The sequence below is a fragment of the Oncorhynchus gorbuscha genome, linkage group LG02, assembly GCF_021184085.1.
Source record: "Oncorhynchus gorbuscha isolate QuinsamMale2020 ecotype Even-year linkage group LG02, OgorEven_v1.0, whole genome shotgun sequence".
Taxonomy (NCBI): domain Eukaryota; kingdom Metazoa; phylum Chordata; class Actinopteri; order Salmoniformes; family Salmonidae; genus Oncorhynchus; species Oncorhynchus gorbuscha.
Genome location: NC_060174.1, coordinates 32,379,618 through 32,391,869, shown reverse-complemented (window position 1 = coordinate 32,391,869; position 12,252 = coordinate 32,379,618). Strand labels below are relative to the sequence as shown.

Sequence of the window (12,252 nt, the reverse complement as noted above, 5' to 3'; positions counted from 1 at the left end):
CATTAGACCAGGGAGGCTCATCAGATGAGTTGACACCCGAAGGGGGGAAAGCTGAGGACTGCCAGTCGTGCTCCTTCTCCTGCTCCGCCTCACCCTCAGAACACAGGTCTGACTCACAGTGAGGTTACAGTGCTGCCGTTTCCTGCTCTGGGGAAAATAATTACTCATGTACAGACTATAGGCCTTGTGAGGTCACACGTGGGGGCATTACCATGTTTGTGCAGATTTGTATTCCGGACTTGGTTTGTTTTTGTATGAATTTTCGCTATCTGGATGCTGTTGTCTGTGGGGTTGGAGCCACCTTGCCAGGGTTGTTCCAATGTGTTTTTCAGTCGAAGAGCCAGTCACACCACTGCGCTGAGCCTACATGGGTCCTCTGTGACCTCTGTGATCTAGCCGAGAGACAGACAGGAGCACTACAGGGCCACAGCAGCCCAGTCACATAGCAACACAGTCATGGTGCGCAAAGGGGTTAAGTTAGGCCTGGGGATATTGTATGACTGTCCTTAATTTACAGATTTAATGGAAGTTTAAATAAATCTGTTTTTCTGTTTTTCAGGTATTTCAGTAACAAAGAAGACACATACCTGTGAGTACAAACCATTTGGAAACATGTATTCAACTTGTTTGAAATTAATACCAAAACGCATAACAATATGTACATTATTGCATGATTATAATTTAATACAACAACATAACTTGCCTACTTTTATAAAACCACATTTTAAAATCACACACTGCAATAGGCCTATACCTTATACTTAGGATGAAAAGAAGATTAAATTAATGTTGTGTTTTGTATTACTACTGTTACTATAGTAGGCCTACTGTGTGTACTCGGAATACCGTTCTCACATCACACATTGACCTCCAACAGCAACATAACCTTATACTTTCACATTTTCTCAACTCAACTTTTTTTCATTATTGCTATTCTTCATTATTCCCTATCTGTGTGTAGAACTGGAGAGAATATTTTAATAACGCCAGAGAGGAAATTGAAATTATATGCAGTCATATGACTGTTTGAAATCATGCACTGATATCCCAGCCAGACAGTTTGCTGAAGCTCCTCTTTGTTCTCTGCAATGCTTGCAAGTGAAAAAACAAAGATGAGGGTTTGTCAAGGGTTCTTTGAGAAGAGTGATTCTTTTATGTGGAACCATAGTGACCCAAAGAACCCTTTAAGCCCTGCAATAGTTGTTTGCAGTTCAAAAAAGGTTTCTTTCCTCTTTTATCAATAATTAAAATGTAGGGGCGGCAAGTCATTCAAATATGTTGGGGCGTGGTTTGCTCACAGCTCTTTCTGTGCAACTGTGAGTGAGAGTGTCATTCCAGTTGAACTAATCTGTTGTGTTATGGTATTAAACATTATATATATGACTATGACCAGTGAAGTTGTCTCATGAAAGACTCACATATGGCCTTGTGTCAATTTAGAACGGTTTTCTAAATCAGTAGTTCTTAATTCTCTCCTCAGGATCCCCATCTGTTCTAGAGCCATCAAACCTGATTCAACTTGTTAATAAACACCACAATAAATCTTAATATGGCTATTAAATCAGAATTTCAAAAAACTGAATCATTCTACAAAGAACATTTGAGATTGTGAAAGGTTCTTTATAGATCTAAATCGTCATATAGTTTCTATAAAGAACCCTTAAAATATAGCCCCAAAAAGGGTTGTGGCCACTTTTTTGGTGCTACACTACATGACCAAAAGTATGTGGACCCCTTCTCGTCGAACCTCTCATTCCAAAATTATTGGCATTAATATGTGGTTGGACCCCCCTTTGCTGCAATAAGGCTTTCCACTAGATGGTGGAACATTGCTGCGTGGACTTGCTTCCATTCAGCCACAAGTCCATACAGAGCATTAGTGAGGTCAGGCACTGATGTTGGGCGTTTAAGCATGGCTCGCAGTCGGTGTTAAAATTCATCCCAAAGGTGTTTGATGGGGTTAAGGTCAGGGCTCTGTGCAGGCCAGTAAAGGTCTTCCACACTGATCTCGACAAATCATTTCTGTATGGACCTCGCTTTGTGCATGACAGTGTCAGGCTGAAACAGGAAAGGGCCTTTCCCAAACTGCTGCCACAAAGTTGGAATCACAGAATCGTCCAGAATATCATTGTATGCTACAGATTTCCCTTCACTGAAACTATTGGGCCAAGCTGGAAACATGAAAAACAGCCCCAGTCCATTATTCCTCCTCCACCAAACTTTACAGTAGGCATTATGCATTCGGGTACTTAGCGTTTTCCTGGCACCCGCCAAACCCAGATTTGCCAGATGAAGTGTTAATTCGTCACTTCAGAGAACGCATTTCCACTGCTCCAGAGTCCAATGGCGGCGAGCTTTACACCACTCCAGGCGTCACTTGGCATTGTGCATGGTGATCTTAGGCTTTTGTGCAGCTGCTCAGCCATGGAAACCCATTTCATAAAGCTCCAAATGAATAGTTATTGTGCTGACGTTGCTTCCAGAGGCAATTTGTAACTCTGTAATGAGTGTTGCAACTGAGGACAGACATTTTTTACACGCTATGTGCTTCAGCACTCGGTGGTCCCGTTCTGTGAGCTTGTGTGGCCTACCACTTCACGGCTGAGTGGAGTTACTCCTAGATATTTTCACTTCACAATAACAGCACCTACAGTTGACCAGGGCAGCTCTAGCAGGGCAGACATTTGACGAACTGACTTGTTGGAAGTCACTATTCAGTAAGGCCATTCTACTGCCAATGTTTGTCTATGGAGATTGCATGGTGGTGTACTCGATTTTATACACCTGTCAGCAACGGTGTGGCTGATATAGCCGATTCCACTCATTTGAATGGATGTCCACATACTTTTGTATATATAACCTTTTTAATGGTTCTTTATAAAACTTTAGGATAATATTCTTTATAGCACCTTATAGGTTACATTTAGAACCTTCTGAACATGGTTCTGAACATTCAAAAAAGTTTCCATTTAGCACCAAAAATAGTTTTTGTTGCTATGGTTGCAAGCCAAATAACCCTTATTTTGCAGTCTATAGAGCAATTTGTTTTTAGTGTGTAACCTTTAGAGGCTGAGTTACCTATAAGCACTGTGTATTTCTGAAAAAGAGATGCTGTCAGAGAAATACAGAGAGATGGTTTGTGACATGGCATGGTGTTATGAATGCTATGTAAACTCAAACAGTAAGCCATCTCAGAGATTCTCTGTCTCTTTAAACTGAAGCCACACAATATTCACATTGAAAAATGTGCATGTGTGTGTGGTGCATGGGCTTCTGTGTACACATGCGTCTCTGTCTATGTGTGTATGAATGGTAGAGTAGCCCTGAAGCCTGTTCTTTCACTCTGATCATCATGATGAAACTTATGGAGAGGGATGACCAGAGGGCTTTTCTATAAGAGCGGTCTGACTATCTCAGACTGGGAGAGCAGGGTTAGATCACTCCCTTTAAAACACTCCTAAAAAGCTCTTTTGAACATCAGAGCACAGCAGAGGAAATGGTCCTCGGTCTGCACTAGTCAGCCCTATAGCCTTCCCTTGACTGAAGCAGCCACGTAAACTGTCTCTGAAAATAATGTTCAGGTCAAGTAGATGACTGTGTTAAGGTATTTGCCCGTCTAGAGGGATGGATGAAGTGAGTTGTTTGAAGTGTGCATGTTTGATTATCGGCCTCCCCTCCTCTGTAAGGTAAGACAAAGTCCTTTGACCCTTTATCCGATACCCAACTGCTTTCGTAATTAGACCAGAGCTAAGCACCTCTACACCGGAAGGGGTCTCAAATCAAAGAGCATCATTTAGGATTCTGGGTTCAAAGTCCTGGGCAGCGGCTGGACTGCATACTGTCTTTTCAATGAGAAATATCCAAATGTGATCTGTGTCAAGAAATCATCGTAAAGTGCTTTTACAAGTCAATGATTGATGTGCCGGGCAAACAGGAAGAGGCGATAGTCCCGAGTCAAAGATGTGTATGCACAGGGAAAGGTTCAAAGGCCAGTTAATGGTCAGAGACTGAGGGAAGATCTGGTGGATTGGGAGGGGAGCTCTAGTACGTCAGGCTAGACTAAAGTTATAAGGTAGATATAGCCCCACCCAAAATGGTGGTTTAAGGCTGGCTACATACAGCACTATTTATGTCTCTCGAACTACAACTACACACTGACTGCCATCACTTCATTCAGTCTGTCAGTCATTCAGTCTGTCAGTCAGACCCGGCTCTCCCATAGTGGCTCCTGCAGTGGCATGCTGGCCAGTGCTGAGTGTCTGGGGTCTGAGCTGAGCAGACTCCGGAAGAAACCTCCCCCATCCAGCCCAGAGATCCCAGAGACCGAGCCAATCCCTCTGTCTTATCTCTCCCTCTCCCTGCCTGAGTGATCAGACCCCTGGAAGTTCCCTACTACGCAGCCACACCAGCCAGTCCCCTCATCAATATAAATTACAGGGGCATCTGTTCCCTGGCAGATGCTATCTCCTCTCTCCTATATGTCTGGGTGCTCTGCCCAATGAAGGTGAAATATTCTGGATGATAATAGACTTTCATTTATTGTGCTGCAGACCATCATGGCTTCTTCAGACTGTGATAGAGAATGAGAGTATATAACCGTTGTGTACATTTCACACTACATTTCTGCGTGTGCCATTTCTGACAAATCTGCACACATACAAAAATATTGAGATTTATAAACTTTGCGCGTGTTCTGTTAAAAATCGGACCTGCCGTAGAATTGTGTGTGCGTGAACGAGCATTTAAACAGTGTCTGTAAAAGACCTCTAATCCCCTTTTATTGTGACAGTAACACCCTTTATTTGTTGTATTATTTGGAACTATTGGCATGTAAACTATGATTTGTTATATTTAGTTTATCAATAGGTTATTGGGTTTATATGTACTGCCATGGTAGACTATACTATGTCACACTCCTATCGCACAGCAATACTGTAGCCTACCCATACTGTCAAATATTTGACATAAGCTACCGGTCTATTAACTGCGTTGGCATAATGTTTTCATCTGTAAGCAGTAATTTATGCTGTTTCTGGAAAAGACTGTCGGTTTCTGAAAGAGAAAACAATGGCAAATTGTCGTGGACCTGTCAGCAGAACGTTTGAATTCAACAATGTTTTGCATCGACTTTTCCCCCAACCTAAATGTGAGGGATTGCCCGCAAATTCTTTAACATTACAGTAGGCCTACTTACAGTAGTTAGTTTTGTTCTACTTTACTTTAAAAAAGTGTTTTTTATAGTGCTACTGATATTCATTACTGCATTGTTGGGAGAGAACAAACAAGCCGTTCCACTGTATATGTGGCAGTAAAAACCTAACTTCAATGTAATCATATGTTGTTAAATTTGACTGTATACCGGTATTATAAACCACACTGCCTATGATATTGCAAAACTTGAAATACATATAGACTATCAATTTACTAGGCCCAATTAAATGAGAGATGGCTCCTTCTGGAATAGGAACCCTTCACGGGCAGAGGTGAAAAGTATGTTCTGCATAATGGTTATGAAATTAAAATAAATAGGAAAAAGATTCCTGTGTCAACTTATTTTTTATAATAAAAATAAAACATAGATTTTCACACAACTAACTAACAGCAAATGGTTGTGTTCTTGTTAATGTTTTCCTATTTAGTTTTTTATGAATAATCTTTTCTTCATATCCCCCATTTGCACAAAATACTTATTTGCCAGCTTGCAATACAACATTTCAACCACTAGCAGATATGTGTACGCCTGGTCAAAACTTAGAAGGGAGGTGAGCACATTCTCACATCAATAATTGTTTTTCTTTATGAACTTTTGCATGCACATTTTTGGGGGTATATTTTGTGCCTCTCACTCCATCCACCATTAGGGGTGGTCCAACTCCAGCAGGCCATATAACTCTTACCACAAAGCTATAATTCTCACTAAGGAATCAAGTATGGGTTTCCTTTACATTTTCCCTGACAGCTTTTATAGGATGTGTTTATATAATGCAACAGCAAGGCAAAGTGGGCTGCAGAACGGACCTAAATGGCTGTTTGGCAGCTGTATTTAAACAACTAAATGTGGAGGTACTCAAAGCAGACGTTGAAGTGGAATTTAAATAAATAGTGGTCAACAGTCATGCAATCAAGGCACATAGCATTGTGTTAAATATCTTCTTTTGCATGTTTTTACAGTATTGTGATATTAATTACATATTTGACATTACAAGGAGCACCACAAACTACAATAATTTGTCACGCCCTCCAGAATGCCTACCTGTGATATGATTTGTTTGTGTTAAAATATGTTGAGGGAGATGGTGTAGACCTGTGGATCAGATGGACTAGCCGATTATACAGACAGATTAGCGTTCTCACCTACAATCTCCCATCAGCAGACTGAAGCTGCTCGCTCTCTAACAGCTCTGATAGGACCGACATACCAGCCAGATAGCTTGTCTTACCATGCTGCTCTTCCTCTCAGAGAGAAGATCTCCTGATTACCCATGGTTAATCCTCTCACTTCAGCTCTCCTGTAATGACAAACGTAGAAAAATGCACAGAAAATGTACACCTAAAGGGTTCTGTTTGTGGGTTATATGAAATGTTGAAACATTGTTACAGTGCATCTGTCGTATACTCTATTCATATGGATGACTCCATTGATTTCGTAAGATTCATTGTGCGGGGATATTTGTCCAACTTTCTTTGGATAACTCTGTTGTTACAGTAAATACAGTAGGCCTGGATAACACTGTTGGCAATAATATAATAATAATAATATTATATGATCATATATCATATTTTAGCAGGTTAGAGATCCATACATACTGTATGTCTTTCATGGGTATAGAATTTCCAGAGGGAGGCAGTATCACCGATATCACGGAGCAGGAGAGGAGAGGAGATGAGAGGAGAGGTGAGGGGAGTGGAGCGTACTACAGACTATACAGCCCAGACTCATAAATACAATGAGTGCGCTCCAGAGTGTTTATCTCAATTGTGACAAGAGGCAGCCTCCACTAATTGAGAAACATGGCCTCGTCCCTGCGTCTTCATTTATTTACCTGCTCTGTGTATTGAGTTGCTCTCCTCAGAGATACGCAGACAGACACGGTGATCCTCTGTTCAACTCAAACACATGATTTAGACATCACAGCACACACAGTAGACCTGAAAACTGTCTGGAAAATAGCGAATTGTGAGGTTGGACCCAGGTCCAGATACGAGAAACCAGTGATTAAGGATAAACATAAAACTTTACTGATAGACAGTAGCCGCAGGATCACAGTACACTGGCCCGAACTGACACTCGAACAGCGACAACCCAGTGGTTGAGTTCGGCAGTGTGTTATGAGAATATTCCACCCAGACGAGGAACTTGCTGGACTGAGTGGAGACGAAACACCAGAGTACCTCCTCCAGCTCCTGGTTGGCCCGCTCAGTTTGCCCATTCGACTGTTGGTGGAACCCTGAGGAGAGACTCAACGATGCCCCCAACAGGGAGCAGAAGGCCTACAGATACCGTGCGACAAACTGGGGCCCATGATCTGAGAAAAAGTTCCTGTGGAAGTCCGTGAAATCGAAAGTCATGGGTTATCATGAGATCAGCGGTCTCCTTCGCTGAGGATAACTTGGGTAACGCGATGAAATCGGCTGCCTTGAAGAGATGATCGACCACCAGGATAGTGGTTAGCCGCTGGGATGGAGGTTACCCTGTGATAAAAGTCATGATAAAAGTGTGATAAAAGTCATCATGGTCCAATCGGTGTGGAATTTGGGGGACTGTAGCTCGAACACCAGAGAACACTGAGTGAGGAACCCCTTGATCCTCCCGGGAGGCCGTCATGGGGCTGAGATCTTGGGTTCCCGGTGCAGGTTCCCTGGAGGAACTACAGCGACACCTGTAGCACTAGGAGATGAGATTTGGGTATTGGCTCCTCCTGGGTTGGGACTGTGGTTGGAGGAAGTTGGTAAGCGCCCGGTATTTTGGAGAGTTATTCTTGCTGCCACCCCAGCAGTGCTCCTTGGTGGGTTACAACATTCCTGATACGTGTGATCTCTGCTGGGTCCATGTTGGAGGCAGAAGCTTGTTGTGAAGTGGTAAGGTTGGACCCAGGTGCAGAGATGAGACCAGACAAGGAATCAGTTATTAAGGAAAAACATAATACTTTACTGATAGACATGAGCCGCAGGATCACAGTACACTGGGGGGAAAAAACGAACAAACACTAAGTTTAAAAAAAACTCAGTCGTGAAACAAACACACACGGTAAACAATTCAAGCTTCTGCAAAGGACCACAGAAAACAAAACTATTTCAACAGGAACACAATAATGAAATAATAAGACACAACTGAGTCCAATAAAAGTCTCTAGGGCGGTCTCTGCCACCCTGTGGTGCCAGGCGGAACCATGACACTTGTTATCATTAGATTTTCAAAATATGCTTTTGAACCATAGCTAAACAAGCATTTGTGTAAGAGTATTGGTAGCTAGCATAGAATTAAGCCTAGCATTCAGCATGCAACATTTTCACAAAAACAAGAAAAGCATTCAAATAAAATAATTTACCTTTGAAGAACTTCAGATGTTTTCAATGTGGAGACTCTCAGTTAGATAGCAAATGTTCAGTTTTTCCAAAAAGATTATTTGTGTAGGAGAAATCGATCCGTTTTGTTCATCACGTTTGGCTGTGAAAAAAAAACGAAAATTCAGTCATTAAAACGCAAACTTTTTTCCAAATTAACTCCATAATATCGACAGAAACATGGCAAACGTTGTTTAGAATCAATCCTCAAGGTGTTTTTCACATATCTATTCGATGATAAGTCGCTCCTGGCAGTTTAGTTTCTCCTCTCTTCAAAATGGAAACATGCACGCGCCTGGAGATTACGCAATAATTTTGACGGAGAACACCGGGCGGACACCTGGTAAATGTAGTCTCTTATGGTCAATCTTCCAATGATATGCCTACAAATACGTCACAATGCTGCAGACACATTGGGGAAACGACAGAAAGTGCAGGCTCATTACTGGCGCATTCACAGCCATATAAGGAGACATTGGAACACATTAAAAATCTGGACCATTTCCTGTATGAAATTTCATCTTGGTTACGCCTGTAGCATTAGTTCTAGGGTACTCACAGATAATATATTTGCAGTTTTGGAAACGTCAGAGTTTTTGTCTTTCCAAAGCTGTCAATTACTTGCATAGTCGAGCATCTTTTCGTGACAAAATATCTTGTTTAAAACGGGAACGTTTTTTATCCAGATAAAAGTCTCCAACTTCAACGATTTTTGCAATTCGTTCCAGTCACAAGCAGCAGAGAACTGGAAGGAAAGGCATCCAAATGAGGTGTTGGCTTTAGGGATGATCAGTGAGATACACCTGCTGGAGCGCGTGCTACGGGTGGGTGTTGCCATCGTGACCAGTGAACTGAGATAAGCCGGAGCTTTACCTAGCATGGACTTGTAGATGACCTGGAGCCAGTGGGTCTGGCGACAAATATGTAGCTAGGGCCAGCCGACTAGAGCATACAGGTCGCAGTTGTGGGTAGTATAAGGTGCTTTAGTAACAAAGCGGATGGCACTGTGATAAACTGCATCCAGTTTGCTGAGTAGAGTATTGGAAGCCATTTTGTAGATGACATCGCCAAAGTTGAGGATCGGTAGGGTAGTCAGTTTTACTAGGGTAAGTTTGGCGGCGTGAGTGAAGGAGGCTTTGTTGCGAAATAGAAAGTAGATTCTAGATTTGATTTTGTTTGGAGATGTTTGATATGTGTCTGGAAGGAGAGTTTACAGTCTAGCCAGACACCTAGGTACTTATAGATGTCCACATATTCAAGGTCGGAACCATCCAGGGTGGTGATGCTAGTCGGGCGTGGATCCAGGGTGGTGATGCTAGTCGGGCATGGATCAGGGAATCGCCCGCAGCAAGAGCAACATAATTGATATATACAGAGAAAAGAGTCGGCCCAAGAATTGCACCCTGTGGCACCCCCATAGAGACTGCCAGAGGACCAGACAACATGCCCTCTGATTTGACACACTGAACTCTGTCTGCAAAGTAGTTGGTGAACCAGGCAAGGCAGTCATTTGAAAAACTGAGGCTACTGGGTCTGCCAATAAGAATATGGTGACTGACAGAGTTGAAAGCCTTGGCCAGGTCGATGAAGACGGCTGCACAGTACTGTCTTTTATCGATAGCGTTTATGAAATCGTTTAGTACCTTGAGTGTGGCTGAGGTCCACCCGTGATCGGCTCGGAAACCAGATTGCACAGCGGAGAAGGTACGGTGGGATTCGAGATGGTCAGTGACCTGTTTGTTGACTTGGCTTTCGAAGACCTTAGATAGGCAGGGCAGGATGGATATAGGTCTGTAACAGTTTGGGTCCAGGGTGTCTCCCCCTTTGAAGAGGGGGATGACTGCGGCAGCTTTCCAATCCTTGGGGATCTCAGATGATATGAAAGAGAGGTAATAGGGCTTGCAGGCTGGTAATAGGGGTTGCGACAATGGCGGTGGATAGTTTCAGAAAGAGGGTCCAGATTGTCAAGCCAGCTGATTTGTACGGGTCCAGGTTTTGCAGCTCTTTCAGAACACCTGCTGTCTGGGTAAAGGAGAAGCTGGGGAGATTTGGGCGAGTAGCTACAGGGGGTGGGGGTGGAGCTGTTGGCCCGAGGTTGGAGTAGCCAGGAGGAAGGCATGGCCAGCCGTTGTGAAATGCTTGTTGAAGTTTATCGGTGGTGACCGTGTTACCTATCCTCAGTGCAGTGGGCAGCTGGGAGCAGGTGCTCTTGTTCTCCATTGACTTTTATTTTATGTTATCTTTATTTAACCAGGCAAGTCAGTTAAGAACAAATTCTTATTTTCAATGACTGCCTAGGAACCATGGGTTAACTGCCTGTTCAGGGGCAGAACGACAGACAGGGGTTTGAACTTGCAACCTTCCGGTTACTAGTCCAATGCTCTAACCACTAGGCTACCCTACTCTAACCACTTTTTGGAGTTTGAGCTACAGGATGCAAATTTCTGCCTGAAAAAGCTGGCCTTTGCTTTCCTGACTGACTGCGTGTATTGGTTCCTGTTCCCTGAACAGTTGCATATCGCAGGTACTATTTGATGCTATTGCAGTCTGCCACAGAATGTTTTTGTGCTGGTCGAGGGCAGTCAGGTCTGGAGTGAACCAGGGGCTATATCTGTTCTTAGTTCTGCATTTTTTGAACGGAGCATACTTATCTAAGATGGTGAGGAAGTTACATTTAAACAATGACCAGGCATCCTCAACTGACGGGATGAGGTCAATATCCTTTCCAGGATACCCGGGCCAGGTCGATTAGAAACTGTTTGGGTATGGACCTGGAAAGTATGACATTACTTTGCAAGCTATCTCTGCAGTAGACTGCAACTCCCCTTTGGCAGTTCTATCTTGATGGAAAATGTTATAGTTGGGTATGGAAATCTCAGAATTTTTGGTAGCCTTCCTAAGCCAGGGTTCAGACACGGCAAGGACATCAGGGTTTGCAGAGTGTGCTAAAGCAGTGTGTAAAACAAACTTAGGGAGGAGGCTTCCAATGTTGACATGCATGAAACCAAGGCTTTTTTGATCACAGAAGTTAACAAATGAGGGTGCCTGGGGACATGCAGGGCCTGGGTTTACCTCCACATCACCCGGGCAACAGAGGAGGAGCAGGATGAGGGTGCGGCTGAAGGCTATCAAAACTGGTCGCCTCGAGCGTTGGGGACAAAGAATAAAAGGAGCAGATTTCTGGGCATGGTAGAATATATTCAGGGAATAATGCACAGACAGGAGTATGGTGGGGTGTGGGTACAGCGGAGGTAAGCCCAGGCACTGGGTGATGATAAGAGAGGTTGTGTCTCTGGACATGCTGGTTGTAATGGGTGAGGTCACCGCATGTGTGGGAGGTGGGGCTAAGGAGGTATCAGAGGTATGAAGAGTGGAACTAGGGGGTCCATTGTAAACTAAAACAATGATAACTAACCTGAACAACAGTATACAAGGTATATTGACATTTGAGAGAGACATACAGCGAGGCATAAAGTAATCGCAGGTGTTGATTGGGAGAGCTAGCTAAAACAACAGGTGAGACAACAACAGGTAATCAGCTAACACAACAACAGCAGGTAAAATGGCGAAGACTAGGCCGAGAAGGTCGGATCAACTACACACAGAGCCTGAGTTCGCGGCTAGGGCCGACAGATAACAAATAAATAAACAAAATGGAGTACCGTGATTAATGGACAGTCCAGCAGG

At 43.3% G+C, this 12,252-nt stretch overlaps 1 protein-coding gene across 1 annotated transcript in view; it reads left to right on the top strand.

The window, feature by feature from the left end:
* LOC124000941 (nuclear receptor ROR-alpha A-like) overlaps positions 1 to 12,252 on the top strand; it is a 276,955-nt gene that overhangs the window by 187,354 nt on the left and 77,349 nt on the right. Inside the window, exon 3 of the mRNA XM_046307612.1 lies at positions 560 to 589. Within this exon, the coding sequence (XP_046163568.1) occupies positions 560 to 589 (30 nt within the window). The remainder of the gene's footprint in view (positions 1 to 559; positions 590 to 12,252) is intronic.